Source organism: Salvelinus alpinus, chromosome 18 (assembly GCF_045679555.1).
Source record: "Salvelinus alpinus chromosome 18, SLU_Salpinus.1, whole genome shotgun sequence".
Taxonomy (NCBI): Eukaryota; Metazoa; Chordata; class Actinopteri; order Salmoniformes; family Salmonidae; genus Salvelinus; species Salvelinus alpinus.
The window spans coordinates 21,809,116-21,831,366 of NC_092103.1; the positions used below are offsets into that span (position 1 = coordinate 21,809,116).

Here is a 22,251-nt window from a genome sequence, read left to right on the forward strand (position 1 = left end):
ACTCCTTCCAAAACCTAAAAATGCACACTACACAAGTCCCCTAACCCCTAGCCCCGACATCATCTGCGCTCACTCATTCCAACTTGTCTTTACTGGCTCACAGTAAGGCCTGGGAAACAATCGGTGCAATGTGCAGTTTTGTAGATGAACCACTGCTGGAGAATGAGGAGCGCCTGATAAGCTGTCATTGAAAAAAAGGCGGCGGCAAGGGGATCTAAATTCATTTCCTGCCCTGTGAACTTGCCTCTGCACCGAATGAAAGTCAAATGCCTGAGAAGGAGATAAAGCCCGAAGACTTTCAAGAAAGCAAATATGCACCACCTAATAACACATCTATTATGAAAATACTACACAAAGGCATTATCTGAGGTGGGGGTCCTGAACGCATGCCTCAAAGCAAGATAAAATATTTGTGGTGATGAGGCTTCAATAGAACCCCGATAACAGAGAGGGACGTTCTTTTGGAGATGCTGTATTAATGACAAATGAGATTTTAGTTCCCCCTCCTTTTAACGTAGTGATGTGTAAGTCTAAAGTTGTTGTTGGGGAATCAGAATTGAGTGGGAGAATGTATCAGATCAATCAATAAACAATTAAATTCCTTTCAAAATACTTTATTTACCCAATAAAGGGTGCACGTTGTAATTACAAGCACACTCCTATACTCCTATAAGAACACACATTTCACTTTACAACCCCTCTGTGTTGTATCACCAGTTGGCCAGCTGCAGTCATTTTACTCAGCTACCTCAAACACTGTCTCTGTGTCACTCCACCATCCCTTAATGCCACCCATTCTACCATCACTGTCATTACCACACCATTGTGTCATCCTGGCTTGATAAACAATCTCCTGGCCTCTTCCTCCCTGCCTTAACTATCATCCTCATCTCATGTGAGGTATCACAGTGGAAGTCAATGGCTGAATGACATGGCTCCACTGGCCCTGTGTATACGGATGTCTCCTTCTGCCTCAGTGGCGTGTGAATGGGTTTGGTCCGGGGCCAGCTCAATCACACACACGCACAGGCACCTGGACACACACAAAAGCATACACGCACCCACACACACGCTCAAACACACAAACACACACACACACTCTAGATAAATCCCTCCGGCTTATCAGTAATGCCACACCACCTGCTTCTCCAGCCATCGGCCACATTAGCACATCTCAGCACGGGGAGGATACATGTGAAATAGCATCACCTCTCTCGTTCAGGATTTCATGAAAGCCCAAGCCCAACCTCCCTTCTTTCCCTCCCTTCGTTTTCTCCACCAACAAATACTCAGAGGTTCCTACCACAACTAATAGGTGCTGAAATGGCTAGGTCGTTTTGGAACGTTCCCGGCTTTATCAGCCCTATTTATTCAGTCCACCACCCCACCCTCCCAATAGCTGATGTCGAGGATGAATCTCCTCAAGGTCCAGACACAGAATTTTTTCCCCCCTGGAATGGTGTAATGGTGGAAATATGCATCGGGACAACAATATCTTTCCTGTGTCCATGCTGTGAACCTTGAAATGTGAAAATGGTCCACATGGCCTGTGCAAGATAGGGAAAGCGTTCTAATGAAACGTGTCGTTAGTCACTTCAGGACGGCTGCAGGGAAAGAGAAGGATGATCAGTTACTGGTCTCCAAATTTAGTCAGCTGGTGATTGTCAAGCAAATAACTGTCGGTCTCACGGTAATTGACCGTTAATTAACAAACAAATTTAGCATCTCCTGGATTCCACACATAGCCTGCAAGCCATTTTAAAAAGTCTAAAAGTCTACACCTTCACAATAAATACATTATTTATTTTAGACTGGTCTAAAGAGGCATGATATGAAGAAAATGTAGTCTATTTCAGAAGAAAATAATAGCATTCTCTGAGTTATCCTTATGTTAGGTAGTGATGTGGCTATTCCAAATGGCTGTGGGCTACACTACCGGTAGTTCATTTAGCCTACAGGATCTGCTTAGTATTCCGTGGTATTATTTTGTATTATTTTATAGTATGAAGAATACAATTGAACAAAGCTGAACAAAATATAAGTATTTTCTCCACAATTTGAGAAGCACTTGATAATGCCTTTGTGGCCCTAATGCACCCTAAAAAACAACAACATGCTTTTTGCGGCCCGGAGTGCTGCGTTGTGCCCTTCTCCCTGAGTATCTCAGTCACATGGCTCTCCTTCACGTGATCGGGTCTCTCACAGGCTACAAGTCAGAAACATCTGGGACGCAACTGCGCGTGTCATTATACAATTTCGAGGTGCATATTGAAGATATTGGAAGAACTGTACACATTTACTTTTCGTCAGCCAACAATATGAGTAGGCCTAACGAACAGCAGAAGCACTAGACTATGTCAATCTATTATCCACCATAGTCCAAAAGTCGACCTATTCTGTTCTGTGAGATAGATACCAAATTAATACAACCACTAGCATCAAACAAATGTTTTATGCAAGGTGGCTGACCCAACAGATCAGAACGTTTAGCTTAAAATGTTCATAAACTTTTAGGCTATTTCTTCACGTTATAAGCACAGCAATGCGCTGTCACGTTTCTGACCTTATTTACTTTGTTTTGTCTTTATTTTGTTGGTCAGGGCGTGAGTTGGGTGGGTATTATCTATGTTGTCTGTTTCTATGTGGGGTTTTCTAGTTTGGCCTGATATGGTTCTCAATCAGAGGCAGCTGTCATTCATTGTCTCTGATTGGGAACCATATTTAGGTAGCCTGTTTTCACTGTTGGTTTGTGGGTGTTTGTTTCCTGTGTCAGTGTTTGTGCCACACGGGACTGTTTTCGGTTAGATTCTCTTTGTTATTTTGTATTGTGTCATGTTCAGTTGTTTCTATTAACTTCTCACGAGTCACCAACCCTGATCCGGTAGCACCCCCCCCCACCCCCCCCCCCCCCCACTGAGTAGCATAGCTAGCATAGCGTCACAAGTAACTTGTAGCATCTAAATATCATTAAATCACAAGTCCAAGACACCAGATGAAAGATACAGGTCTTGTGAATAAAGCCACCATTTCAGATTTTTAAAATGTTTTACAGGGAAGACACAATATGTAAATCTATTAGCTAACCACGTTAGCAAAGGACACGATTTTTTTACTCCCAATAGTTTTTTCCTGCGTCAGTAGCTATCACTAATTCGACTAAATAAAAATATATATAGCCACTAACCAAGAAACAACTTCATAAGATGACAGTCTGATAACATATTTATGGTATAGCATAGTTTTTTTTTGGAAAAATGTGCATTTTTCAGGTATAAATCACAGTTCTACATTGCAGCTGCAATCTGAAATAGTGCTGACCCAGCCAGAACAATTACAGAGACCAACGTCATATAACGAATTACTCATCTTAAAACATTTCAGAAAAATACACAGCGTACAGATATTGAAAGCCCAACATCTGGTGAATCCAAACAATATTTCAGATTTATTAAATGTTTTATAACGAAAACAAAATGTAGCGCTAAATTAGCATAGCTATACCAGGCAGATTCGGCTAGGCGCCCACGGCCAGTTCACATGCACAACAGATATGATATAACATCGTAAATTGGGTCTTACTATGGCTGATCTTTCATCAGAATGTTGATCAAAGTGTCCTTTGTCAAGATGAGTCGTTGGTTCCGTTCAGAATTGTTCCTTTCCCACTCCATTTAGCACAGGTACTGGTCGAGTGGCACGGATCTCTCAAACGTAAATAAAATCAGACAACGGAACACCACAAAACTCCCGAAAAAATTCAAATAATCTGATTAAACTATATTGAAAAAACATACATTACGATGATATGGTCACATGTATCAAACAAAATTCGACACGGAGATAGTTTTCATCCATAACGCCAGCAAAACAGTACACAATCGCAGCTCCAACTCGTGCGAATCAGAAAACAGGAAGTTGTCGGTCACGCCAAAGAAATAGGTCTTATTTCACGTCAGTACCAGATAAACAAAGAATTTCTCCTCTGACGTCCTCTTGACACCCAGAGGAAGGCGAATGAAGTGTGTTTCTGGTCATAGGGGTCATGACCATATATAGGCAGAGCGTTGAAGCGAGCATAGACTTCTTGCATTCTACTTCTTGGTCAGGGAAAGTGCTGTCAAATGACTTGTGTATCACTCAGAGACAAAATTGAAACGGTTTTAGAAACTAGAGATTGTTTTCTTTCCAATGGTATTATTTATATGCATATAGTAAGAGCAATAATTGAATAAGAGGCAGTTTAATCTGTAGAGCAAATTATGCTAATGGAAAAATAGCACCCCCTGTATTCTCAAGAAGTTAAAACATGGACACTTACCATGCTGCGTTTTGGTCCGATCCCTGCTACACCTCCTCTTCAGACGAAGAGGAGGAAATCTGCCATTACATGCGCACATGGTAGTAGGCTATAAGCGCGAATGTTCCATTAGTGGAAAACACCATTATCAAAAGTGACCACAAATCCAATCATGCAAGTAATGCTTTTATTATAAAGGGGCATTTTTATGTGGAAAATGATCTTCCCCAAACTGCTTATGTATAGGCTCTACACCCCTTCTAAAGCGGATTAATGTGCTTAATTTTAAGACGTTTTTTAGCCACTTTAGTTGTGATACAAACATTATTAAAACATATAGGCCTATGGGCTAGGCTACATGAGGTGTGTGACTATGATTCAGAAAAGTTGCAAAAAAAAGTATTGTTTCTTATGCTAGGCATCATTCACAAGTGATAATATATCATTCACAGGTGATAGGCTATAATTGTCACCCATCAGACCATTCTTGATTTAATCTTGTCTTTACATATACTAAATAATATGTGTGACATTTGTTTTGATTTAGAATGGACCCTTATCATGCACCTGTATCGAAACAGGGGCAGCGGAAAAACCAAATATTACTGTAATCTGTGCACTTAGCGAATGGAGGACGCTTTTCCCCATGGTTTATTTTAATGCCAGCCAGGTAGGCTATACTCCTGTTGTAAAGATAAGCAATGTGCTTAATATTAGGAAAGTAGAGAAATAAATATAGTAGGCATAGCCTATAGAAATCTGAAGGGATCGTCCTCTTTTTTAATAGACTTTTAATAGACTTTTTTAATCACTCAATTGCATAGCCTATAGAAATATTGCGCAACATGAGCTCATGGGCTCTCATGAAGTGTTTGATTAGATTTTCAAATGCGTTTGCATTGATGTCAGAGTGATTAGAGTGACAATAGAGTGCTGAGTACCAGGCAGTTAGCAAGTTTGGTAGGCTACTAATGACCAGCATCAGAGCTTGGAGAAGCCTAATTACCGTGACTAAATGGCCACGTGGAATTTGACTGCTTACATGACTCGTGACCGCTGGTGTGGCGGTAATATGGTTACCGCAACAGCCCTAGTCTCCAGTTAACGCACACTCTACTGTTTTTCATTTTGGCTTTAATTTAGAAAACAATAAATGCGCTGATGAGGGATTCTGGTTGCCAAAAGCATTTATGAAAGAGTTTGTTGTGAACATTTTAGAGATGAGATGAGCGAGTGAGAAATGCAGGGCCAGAATTGTGTGTGTGAATGTGTGTGCATGTGTGTGAGAGAAAGAACGCGAGAGATAGAGATAGATCCAGAAAGAGAGAGAGAGAGAGGAAGATGCAGGTGAGAAGTACAAGTTAGCATAGGCTTGCGGAACTACCTCTAACTTTCTTCACACAGAGACATAACAATGTTATTCACAAGTTCATCTGACTCTGGGGAAGTCCTGAAGTATCCCTTTAAATATGGGTACAAAAAAATATTGAAATTATTTCCTGACCTTTCAATTATCTCTCTTAGATATAGGACAGACACTTTAAAACATACTTTGTTTTGATTTAGTAAGTTAAAAGTCAATGTTTCATCAGCTAATTAAAAAAATGTATACCTACAGGGGTCTTAAAATGTAAAATCAGATAGCTAAATTATCCTTGGTATTAACAACTTTAAAAAATGCCATATGTCAGCTTAGTAGAAACCCAGCCCCGGTACTTTAGACTCTATAAATGCCTTACATTTGGGAAATTCCTGAATTAATTGCTCTGAATTCTTATCCCTCAACATATTACCTTTTTTTGACGACAACATTTAGTTTTGTTTTGGCATTTTTTGTTGGGGTGGTTACAGGTACAATATTCATATTAGTTTAAAAAAATCCTCATTAAAAGCTTCTGATTAAACGCGGATAAAATGTTCCTTTATGAGCAAAGGAAGCTCTCACCTCCGACATCAAGGCCTTTCAATTTGCCTCTGCTATTCAGCAGGTAGCTAGCAACACAAGAAAGTGGTGCACATTCTCACATCATTAAGGCAGTAGCTGTTCCCTGCTAGCCAAGGTGCTTGTGCCTGAATCCGTTATGTCCCCGGCTCATAAACTCACTTAATGAATTATTAAGAACTTGGTGATAAAATGTGAATGGTGTTTCATGACTCCTGTTCATATATTTATTTCAGTGTTATAACCCCATGAGGGACCATGGGCCAGTCAACAGGAGGGTTATTCTGTGCAATGCTAATGTTGTGGTCGACTTTTACCGCCAATGACAATGCCTTTTATAGGCTTTTCACACTAGTGGCGCATATGGAGCAATGCACAACTGTCCACAAATCTCCATAATTGCAGTTTGACCATATGAAATCATTGACTGGCTACCAAAACTCCTTGCTCCGGCCAAAACGCTACGCCATGCCCACAGACGTTTCCTCTCCGCAGTGACTTTGGATCTGAGACCTTCCCGAAGATTTCTAGAATGGAAATCCATTCTAGACCGTCTGATTGGTCTCAGAATCCGATGGGTTGGGCCAGAGCCAGAACACATGTGGGTAAAGCGACTTTTTTGAAATTTGGAATTCAATTAGTACACACTTGTACATATGTGAAATAGGACAGATATAAGCACCCACCAAATTATTATTATATAGATACTGAGTAAGAACCGTTTTTTTATTTTGTTTATTGTGTTTTTCACTCTGACTACCATTTGAATATTATCAAATCATATCAAATTATATTTGTCACATGCACCGATTACAACAGGCAACCTTAACCTTAACCAACAATCAAGTTCAAGAAATAGTTAAGAAAATATTTACCCCAAAAAATGTAATGAGGTTAATGAAACAATTAGCAGTGAACATCCCATATACATTTCAACAAGTAAGAGGTGAGGATGAGAATATCAAAAGTAGGAAGGTATTCTCCCTGAGAAAGAATTAGAATTGTCTGCAGTTAGATAAACAATGTGATCATCATGTTCTTGTCAGTAAGACTCAAGTGCCCCCAGCGGAGGTCATTTGACAACAGACATTTGTTACCCGCTCCCCCAATTCAAATGGTTACTTAGGTTCATAGCAATACACTGTATAGTTCTGTAACAACAGAGTGACATTCAGGAACAAAATGTTCAGCGGTAGACTGGGGCTTTGGTGTATGAGAGGCAGCCTGAACCATAGTGCAGTGATAATGCCTGTATTAGTCCCTCACTCCGCAACTCAAGATGTTCCATAGGCCCATAGAAAACGACTTATTTCTGTAACATCAGAGGAGAGTTGAGAAACACAATGTTCTGCAGTAGACTCAGGGCTGGGTTGGGATGAGAGGCAATGTAAACCACAGAGCAGTGAAAATGCCTGCATGGCAGAAGACACAGAGGGCGCTTTCCCCTTATTCAGTGTTTGTTTTTTAGATATGTTTTTATGTTTTATGAATCTGCCGCCTCAAATCTACTGAGAGATCATAAATCAGCTCCCCGAGGCCTGGTTAGAACAAGCCTGGCGCTTTCCCCCTGCTATGATTCTGTATGGATTAAAAACATGTGAAATGAAAGATGCATCATGTGCCATACTGTATCATTTCCCCCCCTGCCTTGGATGCTTTCATCTGAGCAGAGGTGAGAGGGAAAAAGATACAATGAGTATCAAAAGCTGCATTTTAATCTTCTCAATTTTTGTTGACTTTGCATTCATTCTTTATTTTTTAGTTGTTTTGTAGATACAGTATGTGCAGATTCATAATTCACTTTGCTTTACACCTTTGCTGTTTTAGCGAAGTGTCATTGCACTGTTTATGTTATGCTATGGAACACTTTTCAGAGCACCACCCCCTTATCCTTGGCATCTATCTTTTCAAAGGCACTGTTGCCACTATGGCAATGCTTTTGTCTTACAGTCGTCTAGCATAAAAGCTATGAATTTAATGTTTGCTTTCTGCCATTGAAAATGTTGCGGGTCCAAAATGAAAAGGAATGGTGGTTTAGTTGATAGAGAGATGGGTCAAGAGAAAAAAAGTCTGGCCATTTCAAGTATACATCACACCAAGATGTACCACAGTCATATGTTGTATTGTTGTGATGGTACTTCCTACCGATATATCTACAATTTCATAGGAGTTGCTTACAAAATAGAAGGAGAATACTGTACATGATGGCCTCTGTGGATGTGTGGTGCATTGTAGAGGTAAATACATGCTTTTTCCTCAGAGAATACATCTGATGGGCGTCATTAAGAGAGGACTGGGTGTGAAGTACATGTAGTTAGATGCCAGGTGAGAGAGAGTCCGGGAATGGGTGGTGGTAGAGATGGAGTCAGGGAGAGAACATGAAGGTTTGTTGTAGAGGAGGGTTGTTAAATATGGAGGGAGTGAAGTAGAGAGTAACTAGATAAGTGTGGTAGATGTGTACAGGGTTGTGGTTAGAGTGCTGTCAGAGATTAGAGCTTGTTACAGCATTGGTTTGAAAAGTTGTTATTGTTGATGGGGGATGGAAAGAGTGCTGTGAGTCAAGAGTGGAGAGGTTTGATAAAAAAACATTTTTTTTACATTTGTAACTTTTTGCCCCTTTTTCTCCTCAATTTTGTGATATCAAATTGGTAGTTGCAGACTTGTCCCATCGCTGCAAATCCTGTATGGACTGGAGAGGCGAAGGTCGAGAGCCATGCGTCCTCTGAAACACGACCCTGCCAAGCCGCACTGCTCACTTAGAACGGAAGCCAGATGCACCAATGTGTCGGAGGAAACACAGTCCAACTGGTGACTGTGTCAGCGTGCATGCGCCCGGCCCGCCACAGAAGTTGCTAGATTGCGATGGGACAAGGATATCCCGGCCTGCCATACCCTCCCCTAACTCTGACAGTGCTGGGCCAATTGTGCACATCCTCATAGGTCTCCCGGTCGCGGCCGGCTGTGACACAGCCCGGGATCGAACCCGGATCTGTAGTGACACCTCAAGCACTGTGATGCAGTGCCTTAGACCGCTGGCCACTCGGGAGCCCCACAGTGTTTTTTTAACCCAGAGTGTTTGGGGTTAAATGTTCATGGTCAGACAGTGTCTACATTTACATTACATTTAAGTCATTTAGCAGACGCTCTTATCCAGAGCGACTTACAAAGAGAATGTGAAGTTTATAAGACACCATGGGTGGATCAGAACATGCCAGGGGTAGAGAAGGGGGTGAGTGTTGAAGTTGTAGGGGGGCGTATTTACTCCAGTTTAGAGTTCCAGCATGTCTGAGGTGGAGATTGAGGTGAGGAGAAGAGGCGGGAGGTTGGTGTTGAGCAGTAGCTGCCAAACTAAGTCCAATGCCAACTGATTATTGCCTAATTATGGATGAGCAGGGAGGCCCTGGAAGACACACGGGGTAATTTATTCCGCTGCGGGAGGAATTCATATATCTGTCACTTTGTTCCCCCCCATCCTGCAGGTGAATGCAGCTGTCATGAGGGCTATTCCATTGACCTGGTGCATAAACATCTCTGTGTTCGCAGTGACTGGGGACGCAATGAAGGGTGAGTCCTGCCGGCTCTGCCCTGCACACTAACTGTCACCTCACTGACGAGACAAGAGGAGAAGAGAGGCAGAGTGAGAGAGGGCGGGAGAGAGCGAAAGGGAAATGAACAGGGAGGGAGGGATAGGGGGAGAGAAGGGAGGGAGAGCGAGAGAGAGGGAGAGGGTAAGATAGGGAGAGAGATAGAGACGGAGAGAGAGGGAGAGGGAGATGAGACATTCATCACCTTGCCTTGTGCCCAGTCAAGTGTAAGCTCTCTTCCTGACTCAGACTCTGCATGCTAATTAACTCGACTGGCCCAACAGCTGGGCCAATAAAACGGCAGCCTCCTCTAGCTATGCAAATTCCCCATCATCATGATGAACTCGGTCCCTACCCACCAATCACAGATCCAATCCCATTTTGCCAATTCAGGAGTAAAGGAGGATCATCTTTGGTATTTAAAGCCAGAGCTAATTGTATAACATGACCTTGTATAACTATGTTGTACTGAGCAGAAACCTGTACTGTATATCAACTCACTTACTTATTAATCTATTCATTTTGTAATATGGTGTATTAACATTTTCCTGCCTCTGATTTTTCCTCTGCAATTTAGCTTATTTTGATCGTGCATGAATGTATAAGAAGAGTGTGTTTATAAATGTGGATTGTTCAGTGTATACATACAATGGTCCTCTTCCTCCCTGCTCTCTCCCCAGTCCCTGGCCCTACACTAACCTGGAGAAGGGTTATGACCTCGTCACAGGGGAGCAAACGCCAGAAAAGATATTCAGGTGAGGAGACATGTTAATCCAAGCACCCTCGTCTGAGAGCATAGCTGGTGGTCTGCCAAAATAATGTCTTTCAGATCAACTACTCTGAAGTCTGGAGAAACTGGAACGCTGTGTACACTACCAGCCACTTCCACGCACTATAGGATCTGGGACTGTGTGATTGTCACCTCCATACATCCGCCTCAGCTTCTGCTCTGAACACAATAGTACACACACAATAGTGTATGACCGATAGTACACAATAATGCACGCGCACGCACGCACGCACGCACGCACGCACGCACGCACGCACGCACGCACACACACACACACAGAGAATGCGGCCCTGTGAAGAAATAGCCAAAGGATATGTCATGGACAGCGCTTTTAAGTACTCTTAGTGCCAGTCTTTGTCACAGGGCCTTTCTTGACAGGGACATTCTCTGTGACATTTTTCTGAGGAGTGCTAGCACAAATGCTCTGTACAGTTGGATGTGGCTGTGCCAGTCAATAGAACCTTTCAAGGGCTTCTAACCCATGCCTTTGGCAAATTAGTGGTTTTCTTCAAAAGACCCCCTTTCTGGGGTGTGTTGTAATTGGGGAGGTCATGATGACTTCAAGGAAGGGGTGTCAGAGAATATAGTTTAACCTCCCAAAATAAGAATAGACTAGGTGATGTAAGACTGAAACAGTAAATAATATGAAATGGGGCTGTAGGTTTTTATGGCACAGCAGAATAATCTTAAATCCTATGATGAATTTGTCGCTCAGAGCCTCTACCTTGCAGTTGAGAGAGATAATTACATTTCAAATATTGCCTTTCTGTCGCTCTTGTCAGAATCACTACAGATCTTTTCTCAGCTTTTCATGAATAAGCTGTTTTCCCTGCCATAATCAAATGCCTGGTGTGGAAGTTTATAGGGAAAAAACCCTGAGAATATCTCATATTTATTTTTCTTAACCGAGCTGTCATCCCCCTCTGATTCTCTCCTGTATTCACGCACATGTACGTGCACACACACACACACACACACACTTGTACCCCCCACACACACACCTTTGATAAAGCCTCCAGGTGTGTGTGATGGATGGGGAGAGGAGCAGGGGCCGATCAATGGGCTCCATAGTGAGAGAACGGAGTGGCTGTCAGTGTCTTATTTATGAGTGGACGTGGCCATTGATCAGGCCTGATTCATTGTGTTCCTGTCTATAACCCAGGTCAGGGCCGGTCGCACCCTGCCCACTGCTCTGAGCACCTCTTTAAATGACTACTGACAAAGAGCTTATAAAATGAGATATTGGCTGAAGTCTCCATAACATAACGCAGCATTGGCAATGGCTTAACGTCAGTCACAAGGCCATGACAGCCAGCCTAAGCCACGTTGAGTAAACCATTAGCAGGAGATGTTATTATGATTCATAATAGTTCTCTCTCTCAGTCTTTGATAATGACACACACAATATACATTTGATTTTAATACAATATTGAGTAACAACTCAATATCTGAGAATTGTATTCAAATCAAATGTATATTTTGTGTATCGTTATTGAAGACTGAAAGAGAATCTATGCAGATTCTTTTTGCAAGGTAATAACTTATTAATATCTAAACTTCCGTTTATACCTTATTTATGCCTGTGTTTCTTATTCACTGATAATTCATGGAAATGCAGTTTTGATTGAGCCTACGAGAATAAATTTTCTCTTCATATTCCTACTCTATTAGTCGATAAAACATTTGCAGCTCAAGCTAATGACCCAACTCGTTTAGAGAACATTTGTTGCTTGATCAGCGATCACACTGCACACTCAATGCTGATTCTCAGTAAGAGATTATACACAGGGATTAACGGTCATAAACTGTATGTAAAATGTTTAAAATGTTTAATGATAATTGTGTAATATGACATAATGTTAATTGCCGTGGTAGAACTGCTAATATTAACACTACTGCTGTAGCGCTGTTGAATGACTGATAACACTGTTGAATGACTGATAACACTGTTGAATGACTGATAACACTGTTGAATGACTGATAACACTGTTGAATGACTGATACCACTGTTGAATGACTGATAACACTGTTGAATGACTGATAACACTGATGAATGACTGATAACACTGTTGAATGACTGATAACACTGATGAATGACTGATAACACTGATGAATGACTGATAACACTGTTGAATGACTGATAACACTGATGAATGACTGATAACACTGTTGAATGACTGATAACACTGATGAATGACTGATAACACTGTTGAATGACTGATAACACTGATGAATGACTGATAACACTGTTGAATGACTGATAACACTGATGAATGACTGATAACACTGTTGAATGACTGATAACACTGATGAATGACTGATAACACTGATGGAACTCACACAGCATCGGTCAGGTCATGTGGTCAGGATAAGCCCTCTGGCCCAAAGTCTAAACTTTATGCACAGTAGCATGGATCAATATTCTCTTATCTCAACTTTCCTCATATAAGCACTAACTTTTTAGTTTAATGCTAAACACAATTTAATTATATGCATTTTGGTGCCACCTCCACCCCATTGCTTTCGATACAGATGGCATTAATAACAAATATAAACAGACAAAAATGTCCGTGGCTCTATGTCAAAAGGACAGGCCCTTACCAGCTGTTGTAATGCTGACTGATTTATATTTAGCTGATGGTTTAATATGGAGGATGAGCACGTGCTTGTCGTTTTTGACACTTAAGTATCTCATTGTCTCTGTGCCAATGCAGGTCGTCCTACAGCCTAGGCCAGGGTCTGTGGCTGCCAGTCAGTAAGAGCTTTGTGGTGCCACCGGTGGAGCTGTCAATCAACCCCATCGCCAGTTGCAAGACTGATGTGCTGGTGACAGAGGACCCTGGGGATGTCAGGTCAGTTTACCTTTAAAAATACAATGTGTTGGCAGATATGTATTTTCTGAGACCTGTTCTAAGGTCAGTTTACCTATACAAGCTTCTCTGTATGTGAGGGTGAAGATCGCCTGCGAAAACCTGATCAGAGGTCAATTTTTCTTTCTTCTAATGGTTAAGGTTCTGTTTTATGATGGGTAGGTTTAATTTACATACTGAACAAAAATATAAATGCAACATGTGAACTGTTGGTTCCATGTTTCATGAGCTGAAATAAAAGATCCCAGAAATGTTCCATACTCACAAAAGCTTGTTTCTCTCAAAGTTTGTGCACAAATTTGTTAACATCCCTGTTAGTGAGCATTTCTCCATTGCCAAAATAATCTATTTACCTGACAAGTGTGGCATATCAAGAAGCTGATTAAACAGCATGATCATTACACAGGTGCACCTTGTGCTGTGGACAATAAAAGGCAACTCTAAAATGTGCAGTTTTGTCACACAGATGTCTCAAGTTTTGAGGGAGCGTGCAATGGCATTCTGACTACCGGAAAATTGGCATGCTGACTGCAGGAATGTCCACCAGAGCTGTTGTCAAAGCATTCAATGTTCATTTCTCTACCATAAGACACCTCCAACGTAGTTTTGGAGAAATTGGCAGTACGTACAACCGGACTCACAACCGCAGACCACGTGTAACCACGCCAGACAAGGACCTCCACATCTGGCTTCTTCCTACCTGCGGGATAGTCTTAGACCAGCCACCTGGACAGGTGATGAAACTGTGGATTTCCACAACCAAAGGATTTCTGCACAAACTGTCAGAAACTCATCTGCATGCTCGTCGTCTTCACCACGGTCTTGACTGGACTGTTGTAGTAATTCGTATTCTCCAAGCTCTGATGATGCTGATGGTCATTAGCTAACTGCCTGGTACTCAGCACTATTGTCGCTCTATTCACTCTGACATCAATGCAAATGCAATCGAAAATCTAATAAAACACTTCATGAGAGCACATGAGCTCATGTTGCGCAACATTTCTAAAGGCTGTGCAATTGCGCGAGAAAACGGCGTGATGGCCTCTACTAAAAATAGGATGATCCCATCAGCTTTCTATAGGCTAGGCCTATTATATGTATTTCTCAACTTTCCTAATATTAAGCACATTGCTTATCTTTACAACAGGAGTATAGCCTACCTGGCTGGCATGAAAGTTAACCACGGGAAAATAATCCTCTATTTGCTATTTAAGTGCATAGATGACATGTATTTTTTCCTGCTGCCCCTGTTTCGAGATAGGTGTATGATAATGGTCCATTCTAAATCAAAACTCATTTCACATATACAGTACCAGTCAAAAGTTTGGGCACACCTACTCATTCAACGGTTTTTCTTTATTTTTACTCTTTTCTACATTGTAGAATAATAGTGAAGACATCAAAACTATGAAATAACACATATGGAATCATGTAGTAACCAAAACAAGTGTGAAACAAATCTAAATATATTTTATATTTGACATTCTTCAAAGTAAAAGACAAGTCCATATTATGGCAATAACAGCTCAAAAAAGCAAAGAGAAACTACAGTCCATCATTACTTTAGGACATGATGGTCAGTCAATCTGTAAAATTTCAAGAACTTTTCAAGTTTCTTCAAGTGCAGTCGCAAAAACCATTAAGCACTATGATGAAACTGGCTCTCATGAAGACCGCCACAGGAAAGGAACACCCAGAGTTACCTTTGCTGCAGAGGATAAATTAGAGTTACAAGCCTCAGAAATTGCCGCCCAAATAAATGCTTAACAGAGTTCAAGTAACAGACACATCTCAACATCAACGGTTCAGAGGAGACTGCGTGAATCAGGCCTTCATGCTTGAATTGCTGCAAAGAAACCACTACTAAAGGACACCAATATAAAGAAGAGACTTGCTTGGGCCAAGGAACACAAACAAGGGACATTAGCCCGGTGGAAATATGTCCTTTGGTTTGATGAGTCCAGATTTGAGATTTTTGGTTTCAACCGTTGTGTCTTTGTGAGACACAGAGTAGGTGACCGGATGATCTCTGCATGTGTGGTTCCCAACGTGAAGCATGGAGGAGGAGATGGGATGATGTGGGGGTGCTTTACTGGTTACACTCTGTGATTTATTTAGAATTCAAGCCACACTTAACCAGCATGGCTACCACAGCATTCTGCAGCGATGCGCCATCCCATCTGGTTTGAGCTTAGTGGGATTATAATTTGTTTTACAACAGGACAATGGCCTGCATACTCACCAGACTTGTCACCCGTTGAGCATGCTCTGCATCAACGTGTACGACAGCATGTTCCAGTTCCCGCCAATGTGCAGAAATTCCGCACTCCAGGTGGGACAACATTCCAAAATCAACAGCCTGATCATATCTATGTGAAGGAGATGTGTTGCGCTGCCTGAGGCAACTGCGGTCGGAAACTTTCCGGGAAATTTCTAGAAATTTTCCATGGGAAGTTAAGTCTGGGAATTTGGGGAATTTTGCTTAAATTCATAAAAAAAGTTAGCTTATTTGTGGGATACACATAAGGCAATTCTAGGTCTTGTGGCATATTTTGGTTAAAATATCCCCAGTTCACTGGAATTGCAACCCTCTGCATGCACAGTGCATTCTTCCATCACATGTGCAGTGCACTCTTCCATCACATCTACAGCTGATCTTGCACACTAATGAGATGCTATTGAGCCCACACTACTACACTGTCTGAACCAAGGACTTCATGCTTTCTGGTAAGTTTTGATTATAATACTGGGTGGGGTGAATATATTTTGTATGACATAGATGATTTTTGTTAACTAGCAAATGGTAGCCTACAGCAAAGTGTGTTTAAATCATGTATAACAATTTCTGGTAGTTCGTTTTTGCTACCATGTGGGTTTTAGCTTGCTTGAGCCTGCTAACTGAGGAGTGTTAATTCACCTGTTTCCATTCATGTTTAATTTTAAATCTTACAAAGGAGTTGTTTAATCTAACTGTTTAACTATTTATCCGTACATGGAATTGTATTCATTTTTTTATTTTTTTAAATTCTCATCTTTACAGGAAAATGCCACGGGCACTATCTGATGTGTGGAGACATTTCACTGCAGCTAATGTAGAAGGAAAAGCTGTGTACAATAGCAAATACTGTGCCAAATCATATGTGAAGAATGCACCAAAGATGCAGAATCTTCTGTCCAAATGCATAAAGTTCCCTCAGCGCTCACAACAAGCAACCTCTGACAAACGTCCATCTACTTCTATTTGAGGTGAAAAGGATTAATCAGACACCTTATCGATAGCAACAGCTCATGGTCCTCCTGGAATCAGAAGCTGTTTTGACTCAATGGAGTAACATAGTCAGACAAATGCTGGTGAATGTCGTGCTCGAGCTGTGTATGCAACTGGTTCACCTCTGATGCTCACAGGCAATGTGTATTGGAAGAGATTTCTGAATGTTCATCGCCCAGCATACACCCCTCCAACCAGACATGTTTTATCTACTCATTTACTGGATGCAGAGTTCAACTGAACGTCAAGCAAATCAGAGAAAGCAGACTGCATTGCAATCATCTCTGATGGGTGGTCAAATGTTCGTGGGCAAGGAATAATGAACTACATAATCTCCACCCCTCAACCAGTATTCTACAAGAGCACAGACACAAGGGACAACAGACACACCGGTCTCTACATTGCAAATGAGCTGAAGGCAGTCATCAATGACCTTGGACCACAGAAGGTATTTGCACTGGTGACAGACAATGCTGCGAACATGAAGGCTGCTTGGTCTAAAGTGGAGGATTCCTACCCTCACATCACACCCATTGGCTGTGCTGCTCATGCTTTGAATCTGCTCCTTCAAGGACATCATGGCACTGAAAACAATGGATACACTCTACAAGAGAGCCAATAAAATGTTTAGGTATGTGAAGGGTCAGTGAGTTATAGTAGCAATCTACAGTTGAAGTCAGAAGTTTACATACACTTAAGTTGGAGTCATTAAAAAACGACTTTTTCAACCACTCCACAAATTTCTTGTTAACAAACTATAGTTTTGGCAAGTCGGTTAGGTCAGCTACTGTGTGGATGACACAAGTAATTTTTCCAACAATTGTTTGCAGACAGATTATTTCATTTATAATTCACTGTATCACAATTCCAGTGGGTCAGAAGTTTACATACACTAAGTTGACTGTGCCTTTAAACAGCTTGGAAGATTCCAGAAAATGATTTCATGGCTTTAGAGGCTTCTGATAGGCTAAATTACATAATTTGAGTCAATTGTAGGTGTACCTGTGGATATATTTCAAGGCCTACCTTCAAACCCAGTGCCTCTTTGCTTGACATCATGGGGAAATCTAAAGAAGTCAGCCAAGACCTCAGAAAAAGAAGTGTAGACCTCCACAAGTCTGGTTCATCCTTGGGAGCAATTTCCAAACGCCTGAAGGTACCACGTTCATCTGTACAAACAATAGTACGCAAGTATAAACACCATGGGACCACGCAGCCGTCATACCGCTCAGGAAGGAGAGGCATTCCCTCTCCTAGAGATGAACGTACTTTGGTGCGAAAAGTGAAAATCAATCCCAGAACAACAGCAAAGGACCTTGTAAAGATGCTGGAGGAAACAGGTACAAAAGTATCTATATCCACAGTAAAACGAGTCCTATATCGACATAACTGAAAGGCCGCTTAGTAAGAAGCCACTGCTCCAAATCCGCCATAAAAAAGCTAGACTACGGTTTGCAAATGCACATGTGGACAAAGATTGGACTTTTTGGAGAAATGTCCTTTGGTCTGATGAAACAAAAATAGAACTGTTTCGTCATAATCACCATTGTTATGTTTGGAGGAAAAAGTGGGAGGCTTGCAAGCTGAAGAATACCAACCCAACCGTGAAGCTTTGGGGTGGCAGCATCATGTTGTGGGGGTGCTTTGCTGCAGAAGGGACTGGTGCACTTCACAACATAGATGGCATCATGAGGTAGGAAAATTATGTGGATATATGGAAGCAACATCTCAAGACATTAGTCAGGAAGTTAAAGCTTGGTCGCAAATGGGTCTTCCAAATGAACAATGACCCCAAGCATACTTCCAAAGTTGTGGCAAAATGGCTTAAGGATTGGAGTGGCCATCACAAAGCCCTGACCTCAATTCTATATAATATGTGTGGGCAGAACTGAAAAAGTGTGTGCGAGCAAGGAGGCCTACAACCCTGACTCGGTTACACCAGCTCTGTCAGGAGGAATGGGCCAAAATTCACCCAACTTATTATGGGAAGCTTGTGGAAGGCTACCCGAAACGTTTGACCCAAGATAAACAATTTAAAGGCAACACTACCAAATAGAGTCTCCAAGAAATGGCCATATCACAGTCTGCTGATATGGACAGCCCCATCAAGAGGATCCTCCTGGATGATGTATTTTGGGAGAGAGTGGTAAGCAGCCTGAAACTCCTGAAACCTTTAGCAATAGCCATTGCATGGATTGAGGGAGACAATGCCATCCTGTCTGATGTTCAGACTCTGCTTGTAAATGTAAGAGAAGAAATCCGTACTGCCCTGCCCACTTCACTGTTGCTCCAAGCAGAGGAAACTGCAGTTCTTAAATACATAAAAAAACATGAAGACTTCTGCCTTAAGCCCATACACACCACAGCATACATGTTGGACCCCAAGTATGCTGGCAAGAGCATCCTGTCTGGTGCAGAGTTCAACAAGGCCTGTGGTGTCATCACTACCGTTTCTCGCCACCTTGGCCTGGATGAGAGCATGGTTCTTGGCAGTCTGGCGAAGTACACTTCCATGCAAGGGCTTTGGGATGGAGATGCAATATGGCAGTCGTGCCAACATATCTCATCAGCCACCTGATGGAAGGGATTTTGTGGATCTGAGGCTCTTTCCCCTGTTGCCTCCATCATCCTCCAAATCCCACCAATATCAGCCACCTCAGAGCGCAACTGGTCCTTGTTTGGGAACACACACACTAAAGCACGCAAGAGGCTGACCAATACAAGGGCTGATCAATACAAGGGATGGCTCGCCTGACACCGTTCCATCCTCAACAAGGTTGGAAAGTGACAGTGAAGATGAGGCCTCAGTCTGATGTTCAAGAGGTGGACATTGGGGAGGGCCAGGGAGAAGACATGGAGGCCTGAGAGGAAGACAACCAGAGCTTTAGTTTCTAGACTGTCATTTTACAGATGTATGTTCAAAACGTTTTTGGGAGACGCGATGGATCGTTGGGGATCATTCAATATTCCCTTTCTTTTGTTTTTCAGTGAAATCATCCCATGTGAAGAGTCAAGTCATTTAATTAAAGTTCAATTTGTAACTAAATTGTTTTTTTTTCTAATGGAAGGATTTAATCATTTGCAATTATGTATCCTTATGATATGGTAAATATATCCAATGCAAAAAACATCGACATTTAAATGGTATTAATATGAATTTGCATATATTTCCGTTAATTCCCATATATTCCCGTTAATTCCCATATATTCCCATTAATTCCCACGGAAAGTTTCCACCTCTGAATATTCCCCAAAATGTGCAACCCCTAGTTACACCAGATACTGACTGGTTTTCAGATTTTTTAAAAGGTATTTGTGAACAGCAGATGCAAATCTTTATTCCCAATCATGTGAAAGATCAGGGCCTAATTCATTTATTTAAATTGACTGCTTTCCTTATATGAACTGTAAATCATAAAAATCTTCGAAGTTGTTGCATGTTGCGTTTATATTTTTGTTCAGTTTCGATCTGTGCTTAAAGGGCATGTTCTCTCGCACAGTTTCCACAATGATTCTGACCATTTACACTTCCGTCAACGTCAAACAATATGATTAATAAGACACACACAAGAGATTTCATATATTACAATGTTACTTGGGTCATGTTAGTGTGCATAAAATTGTAATGGTATCCTGTCATCCCACAACAGAGAACTTCTAGCCACAGCACAAACGCCTACAGTGACATCAGCAACTCATGTCAACAACTAAGTGGTGGTTGATGGATAGATATGGCTAAGCATTCGATCTAATACTGTCTGACTCACTGTATACACCATGCTAGTGCATAGGCAGGCAACGTTGATAAAACCACTTTTCAGCAATGTCTTGTTTTATAATGGTTTGAAAACTACTTTACAGTATGTGGTCTATAGGCGATACATGTACTAATTGCCACAACATTAACATATGGACGTAAAATGGCGACAGGCAGCATTTCATTAGTGATTCTGGAGGAGAGGCCTAATTGAGAGTGGAGCGCTCCCTTGGCAATAGTGTACATCTGTGCTTACTACTCCAACGTTCTGTTGTCCCAGAAAGAGGATTACTATCCCACTGCCAATTAATTAGGACGTGCATTTGAATAAGCTTGTGATGGGAGAAAACTGTGAAGAACAATGTTGAGATCAATAGCAGTGTTCAACAAACACTTGATCATACCTTATCAAATGTATGAACAGGTACATGCATGGTTGTATTGGTCGTTTTAGAAAGCTGGTGTTGCTAGGTGATCTTTTTTTCTCTATTTTTACCCGGAGAAAAAGGTAATTACTCCATTGTGCTTTTTCTATATCTTGACTATCACTCAGTAGTGTTCTGGTGATGAATAGATTTCATTACAAGTTCAATTCCGGTTCAGAAGTAGAACACCAAATTGACCAGCTAAAATGGAGTGGGGACTTGCTATTATGGCTGCACAGCAGAGAGCCCCATTTACGTTACAGCAATTTGGGTTACAGCAATTAATCTCGAAGCCGACATGTCTTTATGAAAGGACAGTGCATGTTCCCTGCTCTATTCCAGTGGCATAATTTCAGAGAACTGGGACTCTCAGAGGGGTTGTGTGGGCTGTTTGTGTGTGTGTGTGTGTGTGTGTGTGTGTGTGTGTGTGTGTGTGTGTGTGTGTGTGTGTGTGTGTGTGTGTGTAAGCAAACATGTCCAATCTCTCCTCACTAATACAGCTGTCAGCTGTGTGAGCGGACATCTGGACCCAGCAAATAAACTCCTTAATGCTCTACTTTTGTGCTTATAATTATGGTTATAATGCTGACTTTGAATAGTTGCCTAGTCTTGAAACCTTTGATTTAAGACCACAGTGTGTGCATAGTTGAACACTGTTTGGCTATAAAGGAATAATCCACTATAGATCTTTAACCGGATGCTTGTTATAGACATTGCTGCAGTACTGTATCTCCTTTGTATAGTATGATGAAAAGGCTCTGCTGTGGAAGTATGTTTGAAAACGTTATTCAGTGAAACACAGATAATTCCTATTTAAACAAACCCAACCAACTCCACTGTAGCAGCGAGTGTTCTCGTCCGCTGGGAGTGCTAGCCTACTGAATGATTCATCAGCCTTAATTACTATTTAACATCACACCAGGAACTAAATAATAACTTTGAAAACATTAACGAAGGGAACATAACATTTTATGAGTGATTAGACTGGGTTTCTGTAGAAAATATATAATTAGGCGAAGCGTTTTGGTTGGGGGGTGGGGAATCCTGTGGGGCAGCTCACCCATCTGATGCTCTCCAAGAAAAAATGTATTCAGTCAGAGACTGCGTCAGTCAGCCATAATAGTCATGATAGATGTATTGATGCTGAGCGTTGATGAGTTGCTCCAAGAATCCAAGGCTGGATGGAATGCAGTCAATGTTGACATGTCTACGCGGTGTCTTTGTTTCGAACAACTGCCTACACACTCACAGTTTTTACAGTTCTGATTATTTATAATTATTATTTTGTTGTATTTGTCCATGGGAAAAATAAATACTG

The 22,251-nt window shown here is 41.5% G+C and overlaps 1 protein-coding gene across 2 annotated transcripts in view; it reads left to right on the forward strand.

Moving 5' to 3' along the window:
* The window catches only part of LOC139543999 (astrotactin-2-like), a 450,311-nt gene that overhangs the window by 208,326 nt on the left and 219,734 nt on the right, over nt 1-22,251 (forward strand). For both annotated transcript variants that reach the window (XM_071350635.1, XM_071350634.1), the window contains 3 exons: nt 9,719-9,803; nt 10,504-10,578; nt 13,328-13,465. In XM_071350635.1, the coding sequence (XP_071206736.1) occupies nt 9,719-9,803; nt 10,504-10,578; nt 13,328-13,465 (298 nt within the window). The remainder of the gene's footprint in view (nt 1-9,718; nt 9,804-10,503; nt 10,579-13,327; nt 13,466-22,251) is intronic.